At 34.5% G+C, this 21,610-nt stretch overlaps 2 protein-coding genes across 3 annotated transcripts; both read right to left on the bottom strand.

The window, feature by feature from the left end:
- Nucleotides 1-326: 326 nt before the first annotated feature.
- LOC120069805 (magnesium transporter MRS2-3) lies at nucleotides 327-4,547 on the bottom strand. The gene is made up of 6 exons (XM_039021619.1): nucleotides 3,894-4,547; nucleotides 2,829-3,059; nucleotides 2,591-2,719; nucleotides 2,270-2,433; nucleotides 1,923-2,154; nucleotides 327-892 (listed from the first exon to the last, which is right to left on the bottom strand). The coding sequence occupies exons 1-6, from the start codon at nucleotides 4,329-4,331 to the stop codon at nucleotides 605-607; spliced, it is 1,482 nt and encodes a 493-aa protein (XP_038877547.1). The 5' UTR covers nucleotides 4,332-4,547; the 3' UTR covers nucleotides 327-604.
- A 2,926-nt stretch (nucleotides 4,548-7,473) lies between these two features.
- On the bottom strand, nucleotides 7,474-13,534 carry LOC120069806 (ribosomal RNA small subunit methyltransferase E). 2 transcript variants are annotated; one of them, XM_039021620.1, is made up of 9 exons: nucleotides 13,225-13,532; nucleotides 12,135-12,208; nucleotides 11,889-12,031; nucleotides 11,771-11,817; nucleotides 11,575-11,683; nucleotides 11,408-11,469; nucleotides 10,777-10,891; nucleotides 10,043-10,203; nucleotides 7,474-7,783 (listed from the first exon to the last, which is right to left on the bottom strand). In XM_039021620.1, the coding sequence occupies exons 1-8, from the start codon at nucleotides 13,414-13,416 to the stop codon at nucleotides 10,055-10,057; spliced, it is 891 nt and encodes a 296-aa protein (XP_038877548.1). In that variant the 5' UTR covers nucleotides 13,417-13,532; the 3' UTR covers nucleotides 7,474-7,783; nucleotides 10,043-10,054. The 2 variants fall into 2 exon arrangements, with proteins under 2 accessions (XP_038877548.1, XP_038877549.1); XM_039021621.1 differs by lacking the exon at nucleotides 7,474-7,783 and adding an exon at nucleotides 10,499-10,546 and having other exon boundaries at nucleotides 10,062-10,203; nucleotides 13,225-13,534.
- Nucleotides 13,535-21,610: the final 8,076 nt, after the last annotated feature.

Genomic DNA, 21,610 nt, shown 5'->3' with positions numbered 1-21,610 from the left:
ACTTAGAATTTTCCTTCTCCATTCTTCTCATTCTTCAACCTTTTCCCTACAATATAACATAACTCATATTTAAACCTACTCAACATATTAATTAATATATTTAAGTAGGCTAAGTAGGGTTCAGGGTTTACATAACCTCTCGGATAATTGGTTATAGCTACTTGATTCAATGAGTGATCATAGGCAAGCATTTAGAGTTAAAATTATTTTTATCGTGCCCAATTCTCCCCTTCTTTATACACTCAAAAAAAAATCAAAAATCAATTTTTTTTTAACAAATTGTCACATGATACATTGTTATTAGTTTTTTCATCGTGTTCAAGATCACTCCCAAATACATCTTTGATCATTTCAAAATCATTCCCAAACCAAATCCAAATGAAAAGTTACTATGAAACTTGTACAATTAACTTATTTATCTACCAGCAGTATAGAAACAGAGCATTCAGCTAGTAAAAGCTTCACATTATTTCAATACAGCAGAATGATATCTGATACATGATATCGAAAATACATAAAGATGTATTGAATGTTGTCTTAATTTATACTCTCTTTTATCAGGCCAACAACACCATTGGCAGCACATTTCAGTTTCGGAGAACAACTACTCGAGCAATCGTTTGTGCTTGCACCAGGCAATGGCAATGACATACAAGAAGATGGTTCCTGTAGCGCCACCACCAACGGTCCACAGGAACTCTGGCATGCCTGCTTTTTCGGGTTCAAACAGTTCAATATGGATATTCATCCCGAAGATACCTGCCACCACAACGAAAGCGCTCACAACGAGGGTTGCCGTTGTCAACATTACTCCCATTTGTAGAAGATGGTTCTGTTTGTCATCCAGCATTATGTTGATGTAATCTTCTGTGTCATCTACATACTCCCTCAGCTTAAGATGGATAAAAGAGTGTTAAAAGACATTATCAAAAGGAAAAGCCATGTTCAAAGTAGGGTTGCTTTTCAATAAAATATACTGAACAGAGATTTAAGCCTTTTTTTAACAACCATTTTGTTATTCGTTTTCCGTTTCTGAACTATCATAACTTGTACTAATGATTTTTTTTTTTCTTAATATACTTCTAAGATTTCCCAAATTAGTAGACAAAATTTTTTAAAATACAAGTAAAAGTTATATCATTATGTAATGAGGCTGCAACTCTCGTTTGTTTTTCAAATTTGACAAATAAAGGAAGGCATTGGTTAATAAGCCAATTTTTAACAAATTGAAAACAAAAAACAAAGGCTTGGTTAATTTTTATAGTTTTCAAAACTCGCTTAGTTTTTGACGATGTGAACAAACATATAAACTTATGGGTAGTAGTAGTGTTTATAAACTAATTTTCTAAAACCAAAAACCAATGACAAATGGAGGGGCCAAAATGGTCCAGTGATATTTCACTTTTCAGAAACCCAATCTACTTTGCATGTTAGAGAAACAAAATTTTCAGATCAAGGATTGGGCAAGAGTAAGTAGCATGGACTTGGTATAACCTAAAATTTCAAATTTATGAAAGTAATATTTGGTTGCTATTATGATTTCATGCCAAAAGGAGGTGGAGAATTCAAAATTTACTTCCTTCTGTAGAGGTCCACTGTCAAAGTATTTATATGCAAAATCACCTCATGCATTTGACCTTAAAGCAAATCTATTGACTTCTATGCTTCAAAAATAATATTTCTTTGAACAGACTAAAAAATATCATCCCTTGTAACAGGTTTGTCTACTATTTTAGCCTTTTCTGCAGGTAAAATTCTGTTTTCCTACCCCAAATCACATACATTAGATTTATTACTTATCCGCAGAACAATTTTCTTTTTATATCAACCAAAACAAAAAGATCTTTACGTTAAGCGAAGCAGAACATCTTCAAAATACAACTGATCACATAGATGAAAGAAAATATTGTTTATTTGCTTACCGTGGAAAGTTTGTTCAGTGTACCATCAATTTGCACAAAATATGCCTCCAACAGCATCTCGAGTTCCTCCACATCGAGGTGTTTGCTTATGCTATGGGTAGTACTTGTCCGGGTCCCATGGCTGTCCCTGCCCACATTTGATGCACCAAACAAATGATCCTGGGAAGCACCCATATTGCCTTCATAATTAGCTGCGATTCCACCACTGTCCAATGATATTTCAGCAGGAATACTGAGACAATTGGAAACAGAAAGCTCTTTATAAACGCAGAAATTAATGAAAACAACAAAAATAGCATAGATGTGTGTTATTCTCTATTTTTGGTGACATAAGACAAGTCCCGTGCCTGTCATCTTTGCCTAATTGCTGATCGTCATCTTCCATTTCATCTCTCTCAGGAATTGAAGAAGTGGAAGAGTTCTCAAGTTGTTGCTGAACCATCTTCTCTGTTAAGTACATCTCAGCCATATCCTCATCATCATCTAGCAAGTGTTCTAATTCGTCCCGCACCTTTAAACAGCCATAATATTCCACACAAAAAGCCTTGTTAATTAAAGGAGAAAAAAAGGGGGGAAAAAAGAAAAGAAAGAGGAATTTCTCAAAGATAAAGTTACTGAACCACACAAACTGAGAAAATGTGTCATGACTAGCAATTAAATCTAGTAACCTTTTGAACTCGTCCAGTTATTGCAACTAATCGACTTTTGATCTGACGCACCCGTTCCAAATTGAGAGTACTAATCTTAGAAGTCAGCTTATCCAAAGCTGGGTGAGCTTCTAGCTCCAAAGTATCTGCCTGGTACAGGAGATGACAAGCAAGGAGTTAAGAAAGGTACAATACATATCTGCTAATAGAATTAAGAGAATGAAACTAAATAAAATAAACAAAAATGAAAAAATCATACTTCACTTTCTAAGCAACTGCAAGCAGCTTCAAGGCATGCCTCCAAAGCAACAAACTCAAAAGGAAGAACTTTCAATCCCTCCCGATTCTCAAGACCTTGTTTCATGTTTTCCTTCCCCTCCTCTTCAGTCTGTGGAAATCCTTGGTATGAATTAGGAGGACTCTGAGGCCTTGATCGAGGCTCCTCCAGGTCATACAGATTTCTCCAATTAGAATCATCACCAACACCCTCCTAAAACATTGCATATAATTAAACACAGATTGCACTCATCATATATTCTACAAGAAGATTAAGAAACCAAATATTTTGATAGAAGAAACTGATGTGGTGTTTGATTGACTGGTAATGAGAATGACCAATCCTTGATAAAACGTCGAAAAAGATAAAAGATTTTCCCAACCTCAAATGAAAATAAAACCTAGAAAGAATAGAAGTTCAAACTTTCCAATATAAGTTAAAATGAACCATCCAAAGTTCCAAGCTAGCGCCAACTTATTTTTTCATCCAAACTCTATGAAGACAGTTATCTAACTTGATTATGCATCTCTCTATGTTAGTACTAGCAACTACTATATTGCATAACATTTAACCATGATGACTAAATTTCAACATCATATCAGTAAAATAACCGAGTTATCAGAGACTCACTCCTTGCATTATTATGCCCATGACTCACACCCACTGATCCTTGGAAGCTTCGCCCACCCCAAGACCAGCGGTAGAGACGACAAAAAGTTTTAAACTAAAACGCTAATACCTTGTTCTCCAAACATGAAGGACAAGATTCCATAACTTGACATGAAATCCCACTCTCAATATACTTTGCAAATAACTGGACAACATAAATTGTTTAGAAACGGTCCTCCAAACCACTAAAACATGCACGATACTGAAGGGTGAACAAAACTCAACAAGTTCTTCAAACCAGACAGAAAGCAAGCACAAATGGATAAAAGGAAATTGAAAACCCCATAATCAGTTCATACTTGATTCGCATTAACCAGACTAGGAGTAAACAAATGCATTAATTTTCAACTAGGTTAAAACCGTAATTCGAATTGAAACCTGAGAGGCCTTAGTGGCTTGATGGTGCCGCAATACCCGCCTCTGAAGCTCCTCTACAAAGGGGGTTACAGACGGATCCCTAGCATTCAACACGAACACATCTTGAGCAGTGATAATTGCTTTGATATGCTCCAAATTGATCACAATCGCTTTCTCACGACCAAGAATCGTAGATGGATACGAGAGCAATGGATCGAGAATCCGAAGGTCCCGCGCCGGCAGGCCGGTCCGCCGCATAATCGCATGTTTTCCGGCCTCAACCACCTGAGCTCCGCCGGTGGAGTCCAGGAGTAGCCATGGCCGGACTCCGGTTCCCTTCTTCCGAATTCCGGCGCCTAACGGAACGTTCATTCCAGGGAGGTACGAGCGAACTGGTTCGTTATCCTCATCGGGTCCGGCGAGACCCGACTTCAGTGGGTGAGAAGGTTGTCCACGCATGGAGCTTCACCGCCCGCAATGGCGGATCGACGTCGAGATTTAGTGAAATTTATTGCGCAACGAACTGAGATGTTTGATTTTACTCTTCGCAATTCGTTCTTTAGACGAGAAAATTCATGGCGAGTTGTGGAGGTTTTTTTTTATCTCCGTTGGAATTAAATTGCAGTTTGAAGAGAAAAGTTTCCTTTTCCTCTTTGCATTTGATTTTGGAGATATTGGAAAGATAAAAAGAATATATTGTCGGACCCCGTTTACATACCAAATTTAACTTGGAATTCACCCCAAATGTGAGAATCTTAATCCTCATATATATTTATAAATATAATCTATAGTAATTTCACGCTTATTAAAAATATTTACAAATATAGCAAAATATTACAATATATCTATGATAGATTAGGATAAACTAATATTCATATCTATCATGACACATAGACATATAATCTATCACGATCTATCGCAATAGACAGTAAAATTTTATTATATTATATAAATATTTTGATCCATTTTGTTATATTTAAAAACGGCCTTAACATTTATATATTTATTTTAGAATTATTTTTAAATATAGTAAAATAAACTAAAATATTTACAAATATAATAAAATATTGTCTAATAGACTATTATCATCTATCATTGATAGACATTGATAGATGTCAATAAATGTCTATAAAATTTATAGACCATAATATTTTATAATATTTAAAAATATTTTTAGTATTTTTTTCATTTAAAACAATTTCTCTTTATTTCATTTATATTAGAAAGTATGATATGGAGAGAAAAAAACAACATTTGTAAACTTTTGTCCTTTCATTAATTTATTTATTTACTGAAGTCTTTAGGTAAATATTATACTGCAAAGTAAGGATCTGCATGAAACATGTTGATATTTTTGTCTTAGCTTTTATAACTCTCACCTCCAACTATTATTAAAAAAGAGTTTTTTCACCATATTTCACAGATGCTAGGAGTTTCTCTTTTTTTTTATTTATTTATTATTTTTGTTCTCTCAATTCATTGCTTCTTGACGTTTCAATTTTCAAATCATCTCAAGATATAAGTACTATGTTCAGATTGCAAGAGTTGCATGTATCAAATCAAGATCTATTTTCAATTTTTGCTATCTTACTCTACAATTGCACTTTGATGAAGTTGAGTATATTAACATTGTTGGTTTACTTTATTGTGTTGGGAATGTCCCAGAATTCGTAATTCGTGTTAAACATTCTATTTATCAATAATAATAAATTGTTGATTTTGCATTCTATTATGAAAATCTAATAAACATATCTATGGCTATAGTCTGAATACTATAACTTTATATAGTGAAATAAACAGGATCAAGTTAACAATATATAACCTAAATTGTCTAATAAGTATATGAATAAAATCAGGTATCTCATCCTGATAACACTATTGGATGCGACCCACTTTGTAGTTGTTATAAAGAGTTGTAAAATGTTACAAACGATGTGATCCACAGATCATTCATGTTGAGACATGTGAGTAGAGGCATTCTATATGAGTTTGCATATAGATTGGACCACAAAAATAGTCACTTTTCTTTATAACAACCGTTTACTATTAAAACTGACTATTTCATCTATTAAATAATGTAGGTCAACTCGATCTTAATCCTGAGCTAGCTATGAACTCCTGTTTGTTCGGGATTATCCTTTGATCTGCAAATGGTGAGAGTAGTCCAATAACACTTCTCAATAAGCCTCCCATTTTGGGATAAGACCGGATGAATAGCTGGAGACATAGCCCTGTAAATTTAGTGTTAGCAGATAGGTTGGAGCCCAACCTTCTCATGATAGAGAAAGAATTTGATTCATGAAGATTATGAATTAAAATTGTTAATTAGAGGGTAAGTGGGAACTTAAAAAACAAGATGTATTCACAAGGGTAAAACGATTATTTTGACCTAGCTGTGATTACGAACAACCTGTGAAGGATCGCCTTACTGATTATGGTTCTATCAAGTGGACATAATATATCTAGGAAGTTCAACTATGGGCTATAATGGAGTGACCCATTAGTTAACGAATGGGGGATAATTTGGTCTAATGAGTTTAGCTGATTAATCTCGAATCGTTGGAGCCCATGACCTATAGGTTCGCGAGATCCCCTACCAACTCGTAAATGGATAAGCTTTAGAGTAGCTTGAGAAGTTAATTTGAAACGTTCAAATTAGAATTAAACAAAATAGGAGAATTTATATTTAAATTGAAGATGGATTTGTGTAAAAAATTAATTTAATATTTGTTATTAAGTTAATTTGAATTATTTAAAAATTAATTTTATAAAATTAATAAAATTTTCAATTTTTGAAAATCATTAGATTTTAGGAAAAACTGAAAATTTACAAACATGCACAAAATGGAAAAAACAGTTTTTTCATTACCCATCTTTTACTTGCTCACACAAATACCACTTCCTTCCTCTTCATTTACTCCAAGTATGAACTGCAACTCATGCGGTGTTCTTCACTTGTTCACCTACAATAAATAAAGAAGATTGGAGTGAATTTGAGACAGACATTCAATAGAAATTTTAGAGAAAATTTCAAGTTGAAGAAAGGTTCTTCAAACAAAGTGGTGATGTGAGCTTTTCTCTGGTTTTTCGTTGCTTCAAGCTGTTCTTGAGTCCCACAACTCGTTCTAAAGCTCCAAGAGAAGAGTGGGGAAAATCTTGAGGTGGTTCATGGTGTGTTTTGGAAAAGACAACTATTGTTGATCAAGATCTTGAAGAGTTCTACAAAGGTATGACTACAAACCCTTGAATGCTTATTGATCCTTGTGGCTTCCGCTGCATGTTGATACACTCTTACATATTGATACACTACTGGGCATGCGTCCAATGCCTAGTGCTTTATTGATACACTACTGATTGTTGGAAATATCAATAATATATCAACAATGTATTAGAAGTCTGAAAATATTAGTAGCGATAAAGTATCAAAACCTTAAAATTCTATTGTTGTTGGAACCATACCTTATTTTTGCTAGATTTGCAAAAATGAAATAGTGCTGCCCCATTTGTAATTTTACATTTCTTTTATGCTATTATTGAAAGTACCAACAAAACAAAGAGATTCATAGGTAGAAGTAGTGTTTACCGGATCAATCTTTAAAAATTAAAAAATTAAATTAAATTAAATTAAAAAAAAATCAAATAATTATTAAATGAAACCTATAGTATTTGAACTCGTAAGTACATCCCATTGGCCACAAATTTTCAATAACTATGTACTTTGCAAAAGCAGAAATGCATTTCAGTTTAACTACCATAATACACAATTGAAATCTTCCTCATGAAGTCCCATCATCAGAGACCAATCCTCAAATGGATTATACCTTGTAGAATGTCTCAAATTGTACTCCATGTCCCAAACTACAAACACTCCAATTTTGAGGCTTTGCAATGTTGCTGATTTTAAAGATACCCTGTGATCAGTGAACAGTGAAAAAGTTGAAGCTACTAGAATTGATTCTAGTGTTCTAAAGTACAAACTTTTATGAAATTTTGAACTTCCCCCAAGTTTGGGCGAATTGTTCTGTTGATCTATTTAGCAAACAGCAAGGCAATAACTTTGTGTGAACAACAATCCTTTCACCCTACACACCTTTAAAGAAACTACCTTCATTGTTAGTTTTGCTCTTCTAAGTCTGTCTTGTTATATGAATAATATCAGAAAATGCATAACTTTGTATACATGAGAGAATCGAAGCCCAACGATTCACGTTGTCTCCTTGAGATAATTTTACTCACTCTAGTGCCTAAATTTCAAGAGCATTCATCTTTCATGATAGAACAGATTACCTTTTTATGGAAATAGTACTCCGTCCACAAGGTCTAACGAACTCTATTTTATGAAATAAACCAAACAACGAACTTTAAGATGGGAGGAAAGTTTTGTGAGAGAACTGTGTTGATGGAAAATGTGAAAATCCAATTTGAAGATGAGAGATATTTATAAACTAATTTGTGTCATTTGAATAGGCACGTTCCGAGTTGGTTAAAAAAATTTAAAAAGACGCAATCATTCAAGAAAGAATACATCTCATGGATTTGAAAGGATGCAACCCTAAAACAAGAGTCGCATACTATTTATTCCAGCATATCTCAATATGGATCATTGCAGTAAATCAGTAAATAGTAGGGATGGATTGAAACCACAAAAACCAAACCGAACTGAATCAAAAACTCAGTGAAACCGAAAAGTTCGGTTCGATCCGGTTCGAAGAAATTTTGAAACCGAATTAATGCGGTTCGGTTCGGTTTCACTTTTGAAAACCAAATTTAAAACCGAACCGAACTGTTTTTAACTAATGTATATATATATTTGAAAAAAAGAGTAAAATCAAATTTAAAACCGAACCGCTTTTAGTTTAAAAAACAAAACCAAATTTAAAACCAAACCGCTTGTTAATTAAAAAAGAATATAACATGGATTTTTTAAAAATGCCAAAACCGAATTTAAAACCGAACCGAACTACATATATGCGGTTCGGTTCGATTCGGTTTCACATTTTAAAATTTTGGTTTGGTTCGGTTCGGTTCGGTTTGACCACCAAACCGAACCATTTCCACCCTAGTAAATAGAATTAAAACAAGTGAAAACTAGTGGGGAATGTCATGGTTTTTAACTGTAAGTCATATTGGTGAGTTTGGGATGGGTTAACTTCCATGAGTAGGTCTGATATGCACAGATTATTAGAAAAAAATGAGTAGCATCAATTAGGTCAAGAAGAGATGAGGCAGTAAACTGCCACTAGAGTCTTTTTTCGAGATCTCTATGTGATGGCAATGTATTTTTTTGTCCATTCAATAAGAAGTAATATGTTCAGAGTCTTACTTTCTTGCTTCTTCTGTCATGGTCCTTAAACTATGAAATGTTTTATATTAGTCCTCATACTTGGCTTGTCATTGCTATTAACTTGTTAACAAACGATCCTATAGAGACTTGATACAGGTACATTTTGTGTGGCATTTACCTAAAATATCTATGAAGATAAGTGTTTGAGTCTCATATAGTGGACTAGGAGTCGGGTTTGCAAATGATTTTAGGTTCCTTTAAGGGTAATTGCAATTGGTAGTATTTTAGTAATAATAACCAAGTGTGTAACATCATTTTAAAAAAATTATAAATATAGACAAGTTTATCAACACTAGACTTCTATCGTTGATAGACTCTTACTAGTGATATGGTCTATTACTGATAAACATCAATAATATGGTCTATCATTGATAGACTATTTAAATTTGGTCATATTTGTAATTTCTTTTACATTATGTTATATCTGTTAACACTTTTGGTCTAATGTCTATATTTGCAACTGTCCCATCCTTTAAATGATTAATGAGAAATTAAATTAACGACTAAACTACATTTTTTGCCCCAAAAATACTAAAATAGAAATTTGAAAGTTGACGGTTTAAGACAACATTTAGAAGTTTAAGGACCAAAATAGAATTTAATCTTACCTTGCAAAATCAATTTAATGGGCACCCAAATTCTTCAATAGTATCTACATCTAGATCACTCTCATTTTCTTATTCATACCTTTTTCCATTTATTCCCTTTGTGTTTCATTCATTCGTCAATTTTCATGATGTAATTTTTAGTTCATCCTTGAAGAAAAACAAATTAGGTATATGCAGGAAAATCTGATTTATCAATACAAAAATAGACAACGGCTAACCTGAAAGAGAGATTAACAGCTGGAACTTTTTGAGTCGGACCATAACATGAGGGTTGATAAGATTGCAACTGTCGCAGTTTCAACACGAAGTCGATAAGGGCCAAGACCAACTGCAATTGCTCCAGCTTCTTTCATCATGTTCACCTCTTTCTCAGTGAAGTCTGAAGAAAGAAGAAAAACAAAAGATGAAAAAAGATGCAAGGCACTAAATTAAGAGAAGTAAAGGATTTTTTAGATATTATCTAAGCGTGAAGGGGAAAAGTCATTCAACTACTAGTTTATGTAACTAACATTTTAAAAATGAACTGGTAACCCAAACAATTGTTTGCATTACATTAACCACCGCTTTCAAGGGTTTATTACTCTATAGGTGGACAATTAACAATAGATAACATAAGTAATTTTCCATGTACGATAAAATTCCTGGTAAAAAGTATGAAGTTTAAGAGCTCTTACTCTATTTCTTGGTAGATTAGTCTTGATGACAAATATATTCACCACAACCTAAATTTTGAGATATTGGCAGATATTTCAATCCTTGGTTGAAAGGCCATTATCAAAAATGTTAAAATAAAAAATGTTATTTGTTACAGAAGCTATCAAATAGTGAGTTGAGGTTTGTAAGACTTTAATATGCATCATCATCAGAATGTTGAAACACTAACTATACTAAGAACCTCTTTTAAATACTGTAGGAAAATTGCACTCATCTTCAGAAAGCAGCGCTACCATACCTCCTTCAGGTCCGATAACCAGAAGCCCACCAGACTCTATTTCTGTTGAAGCTAATGCACTTACAAGCGGTGTCGCTTCTGCAACTGCTACAAAAGATAGCTTCGTTTCATTAATCTACAGGGAACAAAATACGAAGCAGTTATGAAATTAAGTTAAAGAGAAAAGAATGTGTAGTATAATATGCTATGCAATTCTTTTGTGGTTTCTTCAGGCCAGGATTACTCTCTACCCGGCTCCTAGGCTGTTTATCTCCTTTTTATCAATATACTCAGATTCTTATCAAAATAATTTCTCAAAAACAAGAGAACATTCATTGACGAAAAAGGCCACATCAGGAGGACGCCATAATGATTACTTCTAAGATGAATCTATGACCTTGAATCTCAGAAAATTGAAAATTTCAAGAAAACCATCAAAACCGTAACCACTTCACCTAGTCACTAGTAGTCACTAGTACAAGAAGTACTTAACAATTAGTTGTAGAAATATGGTTAATTCTTAAATTATCACAAATGTACATGATTCTTTTATTATTTTTTTTATTTGCACGAGGGAAAACCTTTCTCTATGTTAGCCAAGGCAAGCTCATAGGTCAAGAAAGTATTGGAACAAAGTTGTATAGCAACTCACAAGGTGCAAAAGGCCATCAATTTTCAATGGAGAATTCAGATCCATTTGGTGAAGTCTTTGACCTGCGATGAAGGTCGCATAAAATTTTCCCAAAAGTAATTAGATGACAATTAACAAGCCAAATTGAACTCTCAAGGTGAAGAAACTTAACTTGAATACTGACTCACATTGTTTAGTTGCTGCCAATGTGATACGTTCAAATCTGTGTACCCGGTTATCAGAAATGGTAGGGCAACGTTCTGTTAGCAGAGGAGTTAAACTGCTGGCACCCAGTTCCTAAACAAAGTGAAAAGGACAGCAAGAAAATTAGGAAGCAAAAAATTCTCATTTGCAACAACTTTGTCTAAATTTACTTTTACTTACCGTACATTTCTCAACAAGCCAGTCAGCACGACCACCCTTTAGAGTACCTAAACAGAGACATTAATTACCATGTCACAAGATGGAGTGAACATTTAATGATTCCTCATAAGGATCTCACCGCAGGCTGCAAATACATGCCATTGCGTGCTTTGAGGTAAAACAGATTTTGGATCTTCCATAGCCAGAATGTCAAGTCCATTGACACGAATGTTCTTTATGCTCCCTTCTACTAAACCTCCATTTCCATTGAACAGCTCCACCCTTTAATTTACATCCAATTATCATGAAGATAACAAACAAGTATCCAACCAGTAACCCATATGTCAAGATAACAGTAAACGATGTTGACTATTAAAAGTAGTACCTATCATCAGTCTTCAACCTTAAGACTTTAGTCATATGCCAGACTTCATCGCCTTCTAGACGAATAACATCACCCTGGATAATAATGAAGCACATGATATGAAAGTAGTTCCAGTTTTGCAATCAAACTAAGCATCACATTCTCACTTTACAAAATTATCAAATTAAATACAGCATTGAGCTTGTTACAGCATGAAATTAGGCAACATAGTTAAACTTCCTTCTAATCCCGATTTGTTATGAAATCGACAAATAAGGAAAGTGAGAAAGCGTAAACAATAAAGATCGACACAGAGATTTACGTGGCTTAGTAAAATTTTGTTAGCTACATATGTTTACGGGCAAAGGGAGAGAACAATTTTATTAACAGAGAGGAATATCAGATAATAGAGATTGCAGAAGTACCAATAGGGTTAGAGAGTTTAATCAATTGTAAATAATTAGTTATGAAATTGACAAATAAAGAAAGCAAGTCCTTGTGCTTGGTCATTCGAAACAACAAATAACAGATTCAAAGCATTCTAACACATTAGATGGCAAATTCCTGAAATACTTACTTGAAGAGACCAATAGAGATACCATTAGGAAAATAATTATCCGTCCATCCCATTTCATCCTAGTAGATGCCATTATCCATCTCAGAGACCAATAGAGATACCATTAGGAAAATAATTATCCGTCCCATCCCATTTCATCTTAGTAAATGCCATTATCCATCTCATAAGTTCATGAATACCAACTCCCCACAAAGAAACATCTAAAGCATTCCAAATTTTCACAAGAACACAAAGCTCCAAAATTAACATTTCATTAATCAAACGCCACCCCTAATGAGACGCTTCCTTGGTCTTCCAAAATTCAGAGTCGCCAACATTCCACTTAACCCCAAAAAAGATTAGTAATAATCCATTCAAATTGACAGACACCATCCAAACCTAACACAACCCAACTCGTGTGGGCACAGTAAAAACTACAGAGTGAGGCCAATCATTGGGTACTTCAAATGTTCAAAATCAAAACCTCATCCGCAACTATATACACAATTTTCGATCATATAAAAACTTGAGAATTGCAAAAGAGAGAAGGATTACCTTATAAGAAGGGAGAACTTGGGAGAAGAAGCGAGGAAGGCCACCGCGGGATTGATTCGAGGAGGCCAGAGATGAAGACGAGAGAGCTCTAACTCTGAAGCTTCTGAAAGACAAGCGGTTCAATAACTCCGTCAATCGAGGTCGAAATGCTCCTATAGCTCGCATTTGCGAAGAAGAACAACTATGGAACATGAGGATTGCCGCTGGTGTAACGCTTGCAAACTTCTACGACTGAACGAGCCTGGAAATTCTCAGCTCTGCTTGCCCACTCCAAGTAACATACTCTCCTTAAAACCTTTTAAAAAAATTAAAAATAAATGAAAATAAACCACTAAATTATAGTGACGGTAAAGGTATTTTTAAACTTCTTTCTAGTTGGTTTTTTTTTTTTCTTTTGAAACTTCTAAAAATTCAACCATATTTTTTAAACAAAAAGGATTTTCATCTCCTTTTAAAAGTTTAGGATATTTTTAAAATTTTTAAAAATTTAAAATACTTATACGTAAAAGTACAAAATTTATAGATATTTTTTTATAATTTAACAAAAAAATTATATATGCAAACGACTCAATTATCCATTTACAATTTGAAAAAAATTAGTTTTTGGTCCTTTAGATAAAGGTTCATTTGCTCTCTCAATTTTTGAAATGGAAGTCCCTTAGTTTTGAGACCATTTAAACCTTTTTTTTCAAAAATAAGGGACTAAAAAGGTCTATTTCAAAAATTATTGGACCAAATGAATTTATAGCTAAAAATTCAATGACCAAAAGATAATTATTCCTACAATTTGTCAAGTGTCAAACTCTTGTTTTCTCTTTTTCTTAAATATTTTTTAATTTGTTGGGGTGGGATACAAAAGAATAGGCACGGGATGTACCCATATTACTCTTAAAATAGTTTAAGGGCGTGTTTGAAATACATTTTCAAATGTTTAATTAAAAAATAAAGTCATTTTGACATAAACTTAAGTGTTTGACAACCACTCAAAATAGTTTTTCAAGTGTATTTTAATCAGTTTTTATCAAAAGTGTTTAAATAAAATTGAGTTTTTTAAAAAATATTTTTTCTCAAATTAATCCAAACAGGTCCAAAGTTCATATATCTATTTATTGATTGGGGGGTTTGACATCAATATCAAAGTTCAATAGATATCTTTGAGATTTTGTATACATATCCATAAAATATAAGAAAATGTTATAGATTAGTCACCAATATAAACATAAATATTAATAATAAGATCTATAACTTATTTAAAGAGTGAAAACGAAATAACTGGTATATTAAATAATTTTTAAGGTAATTGTTTTAAATGGAAAAACTACTTGAAATGTTTTTAAATATAGCAAAATGTCACTATCTACATTTTGCTATATTTGTAAATAAGTTGGTTCTTTTTACTATATTTAAAAACAACCCTAATTTTTAAAATTTATTTGAGGTTAAAAATCACTTTTAGTCCCTAAATTTTCGTAAAAGTAACAATTTAGTCTATGAACTTTGATTTGCAACGTTGTAGTCCCTATACTTTTAATTTTGTAATAATTTAGTTCCCTGTACTATGTAATAATTTAGTTCTTGTATTAAAATTTGTAACGATTTAGTCCCTACATATATTGTTTAAATACCCTATTGTAGACATTAGTGTGAAGATTTAATAAGACTTCTTGCATAAATAAATCGATAAACTAATTAAAGGCTAGATATTTTTATAAAATACAAAGTCTACATCATAAAAACCTGATATCAAGTTTTGATGGTTTTTTTAAATGTTAGGGACTAAATTTTTACAAATCTAAAAGTACAAGGACTAATTCTTACCTAATAAAGTTTAGAGACTAAATTGTTACAAAATTGAAAGTACATGGACTAAATTGTTGCAACCAAAGTATATGGACTAAATGGTTACTTTCATGAAAGTTTATAGACCAATTTTTTTTTAACCTATATTTGATTACATAATTATACCTATCAATATCGATATCTATCAATGTGAAATTGAAACATCGATAACGATGTCAATGTTGGATATATCTATATATAGTGAAAGAAATTGAGACAATTGAATATTGAAACATAAATTTGGATTTAATTATGTAGATTAAATTCATTGTTTAGAAACTTCCAAATTGGATTGAAACTTCAAATTAAAATGATGTTTCATGTACAAATTTGATATGTATGAAAGTTAAATTTGTAGTTTCTTCCATTATAATGCGTTATGTTTGATTTTTGTCACGTCATACCAGTTAAAATTGATAAATGTTTTAACTTTTATATTTATTTAATTTTATTTTGTATTTTGGAGAGTTACTAAGTTGCTAGCCTATAAATAGTAACTTGATTTTTCATTTATAGCATCTCATACCAAAGTGAAGGGTTCTCTTCTTTCTTTCTTTCTTTCTTTTGTTGTTGAGTTGAGTTGCGAGCAAGTATTCAAGAGTTCTGCTAGATTCGAGTAGTTCTGGGTTGTAGTTTTACTAGAGTTAGTCTTTGTATCCTGTTGAGACGATCGTTGTAGTCTACTTGCAACCCGTGTAGAGTGTATAACTGTCTTCAGGACAACGCTTATCATAAACATCCCTCGACTATGATTTGAGTCTTCAAATGTTCTGAGATTCTTTCAAGTTTTTGGTTATTTTCACATCTAAGCATTATCACACCATCTAGCTTTCGTTTAAGTTTGAATATTATACATTGAGTGTATAGTTCCTAGTAAGTGAGGTATAATCCGTTTGCTAGTGTATTCAGTTCGATATATACCATTTTTTTCCAACAATCTAAAGACAATTATTATATCTGAACTGATGGTTGCAAACTCCTCCACCAATGTCGCTACTTCTGCCATGATGGGATCGCCAATTGTCAAACTTCATGCTGAAAAACCAGAAAAGTTCAAGGGAACAACTTTAGGAGATGGCAACAGAAGATGATCTTCTACCTTACCACGTTGAATCTTGCTCATATTTTGAAGGAAGATTATTGTCCAATTGCCCGACTAAAAGGTGTAACTCCTGAAACAGAAGCTGCGAAGCAAGTATGGATGCATTCAGACTTCCTATGCCACAATTATATATTTAATAATCTTAAGGACACTTTGTATAATGTCTATTGCAATGCCTACAATACATCAAAACTATTGTAGGAGATATTAGACAATAAGTACAAGCTGGAAGATGCTGGTACTAAGAAATTCCTCGTGGGAAAATTCTTAGATTACAAGATGATTGATACTAAGTTGGTAGTTAATCAGAGGGAAGAATTTCAAATTATCATCAATGATTTGCAAAGTGAAGGATTGGAAATTAGTGAGTCATTCCAAGTTGTTGTTGTGATTGAGAAGTTACCTTATTCCTGGAAGGACTTTAAATGTTATCTCAAGCACAAATGAAAGGAGTTATTGTCAGCTAAGAAAGTACGTGTCATTATCACACTTCCACAGACTAAACAAATGATATTTATAAATTCACCGAATCACTACTTATACTACTAGGTAGTACAAGTGACAATTACGGGGTCGAATCACAGGGAGCCTACGAATTTAGTCTCACCTAAGCTAAATTTGACAATGAAAAGTGATAAAAACAGGGGTTTTTGGTTTGGGTAGAGTGAAAAATATGCATGAAATTAAAATGAAAGGGATAAATATAAACTATGATTGGTCTATCTAGCTTCTAGAACAAGATGGATGCTCAATGCAATTTCAATCATCAAATTTCGTAAATTAAACATGCAACTAATTTATGCATTAAATAATAATTTTTTTAGTAACCTTTTTTTATCATCATCACACTAGACCCTTTTTGTAAACCCCGAATCTTATTTCTCCTACTTAAGTAAGTTAATTAACATGTTAACAAGATTAAGAATATGTTATTAATATGTTTGTAGGGAAAAACTTGAAGAAGAAAAGAAGGAAAAATGTTCTAAGTGTGTAACAAATTGGCTCTCAGGTAGCAAGACAAAGGAAGCTTTTTTATAAGAAAATTTTGCTAAGTGTGGAAGACCAAAGTAGCCATGCGTTGAAAGTTATTGAAGTATGCGGCAACCATGCTCCTAAGAGGTTAGTTGAGTGCTTAATGGGAATGTTGCATGGAGGAAAATGGCTAGGTGTAGGCCGCATGAGGAACCTTGCGTTAAGCAAGCGCATGCATTGATCAAAAGTCATGAGAGGTTAGATGGGTAAGGATGCGCGCGCGAAAGCTTGAAGGCCTAAGGCGTTGGAGGGCTACACGTGTGCGTTAATGAACAAGAGTGCAGGATGCACCAAGTAAAGCGCTGCCAAGTTGATGTTGCATCGAGGAAGGGCGTGCGGGTGTTGGCTTGATGCGCAGCATGGGCAGGTGAGCCTATGCAAAGACACTTAGGCTATGCGATGGCAATAGTTGCCGGCTACGCGAACAAGGAAGCTATGCAATAAGGATAAGCCTTGCACTAGTTAAGCCTACGCGTTGTTCAAGTAAAGGCTACAGCAAAAGGGAGTAGGCGTTGGCACTAGACCAAGCGTTGGGTTAGATGCGTCGATGCCATATATGAGCCAAAGATTATGCGTTGATTGTGCCAAAGCAAAGGTGAAGCTATGCGTTGTTAGCAGCTTAGTCACAAGTCATAGAGGACCAACTATCGAAATTTAAGGAATTAATCCCACTTAAAGGTGATTTGGCAGCCTAATGCAGTGCCTAGTATAAAAGGGGAAAACCTCAGTTGAAGAGCTCGGTTTGAGCTATTTACTCACGCTTTTGAGGTGATTTCAGAGCTATTTGATTGAGTTTTGAGTATAGCTGAAGCATAAGGGCTGCCAGAAGAATCGCTTACAAATTTTAGGTGGAATCTAAAGACAACTTCAAGAAGGTCAGGCTCTCGGATGAAGTTGAGCCAGTGTTGAAGTTTGAATGTTTCCAACCAAACCAAGAAGAATTCAAAGCTCAAATTTTCAAGTAAGCAAGTTAAGATGTTTTTAAGAAAGTTTATAGAAGGGAATTTTCTAAGATAAAGTCTAGAAAATAAGTTATTCAAGCTCAAAGTTAAAACTGGGTTTTGGTTGAACAAATAGGCAACCGCAATCATTGAGCAAACAGGTTGCTCAACCTAGGCAGGTTGCAGGTGTGCACGAGGAGCAAGTTGGGCACAAGGCTTGCGGCAACATAGTGCACAAGGAAAGGTATTGTGTTGTGCGGCACGTGTTGAGGCCATGAGTGTAAGAGGGTGCAAAAAGCACTAGGCTGTGCGGACAGAAGCATTGGGCATAAGGGGCTAGTTGTGCATTGTCGTGCTAGACGAGTGTAAGGGACATGCGATGGGCGCATGGGTTGCGATGTTGGCCACATGACTAAAGCTTAACTATTCAAATTTTTCCTAAATGTTGGGCACATAGGAAGGTATGTGTTGGAAGGAAAAATAATGTTTTAAGCTTATTGTTGAGTACTTTTAGGTGAGTTATCTCACAAAGAAGCCATAAGTGTTGGCTAAACATGTTTTTTATTTCCACAGGGTTAACGCTAATAGGAAAAGCTTATCATCCTTAGGAAGAATGCCCAAAGGCTGTGAGTGACAAAATTGATGTTTTTCAAATGTTTTAGTAACACATGCTTAAGGAATGTTTAGACTCATGCTTGTCTATATGAATTATTAAAGTGTTTTCCAAGCAAACTATGTTTCATGTAAGCCATTAACGCATGCTAAGTTTTAAAGAAGCTTATGAGCATGACTTAAGTATTCATTACTTATTAATTCAAAGAGCATACGTTAGAAATGATGCTTATTGTTAAGGCATATGACTTATGATGCTATGCTTTCAAAGTATGATTTACTTCAAAGTATGAGTTTTATGATGAATGTTAGAACTCGATACTGAAGGGCAGTGAAGGTATATGGGCAGTAGTACCTAAAGTATGATAGTACTTAGTATTAACCACGTGCACGTAGGTAAAGTCGACGTTGGTTGTGTTGAGGGATTGAGAAAAAGAGTTCTCTCTCAACTTAAAGAATATGTAAAGCTATGTTTTAAGTTATGCTATGAAAAAAGTTTTATTTATGAGTTTGCTTGGCAGTTTTCAGTTTTAAAGCATATTATTTAAGATTTATTAGTCACTCGCTAGTAACTCACTCCTTTAAATGTTTTCCTTCTCCAGGCAGTGGTCATCTCCCTAGAGGATAACTGCATTGTTGCTCTGCCACTTAAAAGATTCAGCTGAAGAGGCAGTCTAGATGTCTATTTTGTAATTATCTGTAAACATGTGTTGCATATTAGGGACTAGTTTTGAGCATGGGACCACTGAACCTTATTTCTAGTTATATGTTTTAAGTTTGCTATATATGGAGCCCTGAGGTTGTTATAAATGTTTTAAGTTCTGCTAGTTCTTAGATGTTAAAGATGTTATTCCAAGGTTTCCTAGATATAATAAACAGGTTAGGTAGGTGATAAGTGCCACAAAAGGGTTGGTAACTGTTGTCGATAAACTCTTTTCTGGATTAAGTGGGTAATCTGAGAGTGGATGTGACAAGTTGTATTAGAGTATAAGGTTTTGAGGCAAGGAAAAAGAGTACATGCATTAGTTCAAGTCCATATTGTAAGTCCCTAACATGTGTACCACATAATTAGGTAAAGATGCCAAGAAGAAGTGGTAAGCAGAGCATGCAGGCGGCAGATGGGGATCCTGACCCTATTGTTAGAAATATCAAGGTTAAAAGGGATCTAGATTCCAGTAAGACGAAAGGTAAAAATCTAGTTATTTAGGAAACAAATTCAGAAAGAGAGTCAAATACCCCACAAGTGGGAGTAGATCCTCAGTTAGAGGAAAGAGTATTTTACAAGATCACCTAGAGGCTGGCGGTGAATGTGGGGTCCGTACAGGAAGACCCAGAGATGAAGTATGACATCAAGAGGCTTAAAGCCTTAGGTGCAATGGCATTCGAAGCAGCCATAGATCCAACAGATGCTGAGGTTTGGCTAAACATGATTGAGAAATGTTTTAATGTGATGAGATGCCCTGACGACCATAAGATTAGGTTGGTAGTGTTCCTACTACAGAAAGAAGCTGAGAAATGATGGAAGATCATTGACACCAGAAGGAACCAATCATAGGTTATGACCTGGTCGAAGTTCAGAAAAGTGAGATGAGTTCCTCGGATTAGTTCAAGGATTGATGACGGTCGTTGAATACGAGCAGACGTTCACAGAGCTATTTTAGTATGCCCTTCTGATCATAGCGGAAGAGAAAGATAGATGCAGAAGGTTTAAGAATGGCTTAAGGAAGGAAATCCGTACACCAGTCACTTGCCAACTAGATGGATTTAACTCAGCTAGTGGAGATAAGCACTAGAGTTTAGAGGAACTTAGCTGACGTTGATCAAGGGCAAAGAAGAAGAGAAGAACAACAGAGGGATGCACCAGAATCAAGAGGTAAGAGTTTTGGACCTCCATTCTTTTGGACAATCAACTAAGAATAGACATGGAACTATGAGCCAGCAGAGTGTGAGTAGGAAGAGATCAAGACCTGCAACTGGTTCAGTTAGTAGATCAGGGATTGAACGTGTTAGCGAGTCTGTAGCTAGTATGGGTGAGAAACCTTTATGTGTGAACTGTGGTAAATGCCACTCAGGGACATGTTACAGCAGCAGAACGTCTATTTTCAGTGGATAGACAGGGCACTTTAAGAGAGATTGTCCACAATTAGTCCCTGAAGCTCAAGTGGAAAAAAAGATGATTTCTTAGACAGTAAATCAGTAGAGGGCAACTAGGATCAGAGGTGAGGGTTCAAGTGGAGTTAAGCAGCAAGGGGTAGCAAGACGGCCCCAGCAACAGGGTAGGGTGTATATGGTGACCCATCAGAAAGCGGAGGAGGCGTCAGATGTTGTAACTGGTAAAGTAACTTAATGTAACCAATCTGCTTATGTGTTATAAGATCCTGGTGCTACACATTCATTTGTATCAAGCATATTTGCATTGCATATAGATAAATTACTTGGATGCATGCCTGAGGATTTGTTTATTTCTACGCTTGTTGGAGATGTTCTAGTAGTGCGTGAGTACTATAAGAACTATGAGATAGTCATTGGGAGTCAAAGCTTGTGGGCTGATCTGATTCCATTAGAGTTTCTTGAGTTTGATACTATCTTAGGCATGGATTTTCTAAGTAATTATCATGCCTTTGTTGATTGTCTTAAGATAGAAGTAGTATTTAAAAGGCCAGGAGATCAGGAGTTGTTGTTTGTAGGAAGTAAAAGACTTATCCCCAGTAGTTTGATATCAACAGTGAAAGCTAGAAAGTTGTTGAGCAAAGGACATGTTGCCTATTTGGCACATGTGATTTTTTCACAGGATGACAAGTTGAAGCTTGAAGATGTGCCTATAGTACAAGATTTCCTTGATGTATTCCCTGAAGAGTTG

Source organism: Benincasa hispida, unplaced genomic scaffold (genome assembly GCF_009727055.1).
Source record: "Benincasa hispida cultivar B227 unplaced genomic scaffold, ASM972705v1 Contig596, whole genome shotgun sequence".
In the NCBI taxonomy this organism is placed as follows: Eukaryota; Viridiplantae; Streptophyta; class Magnoliopsida; order Cucurbitales; family Cucurbitaceae; genus Benincasa; species Benincasa hispida.
This window is presented reverse-complemented; position numbering and strand designations above follow the sequence as displayed.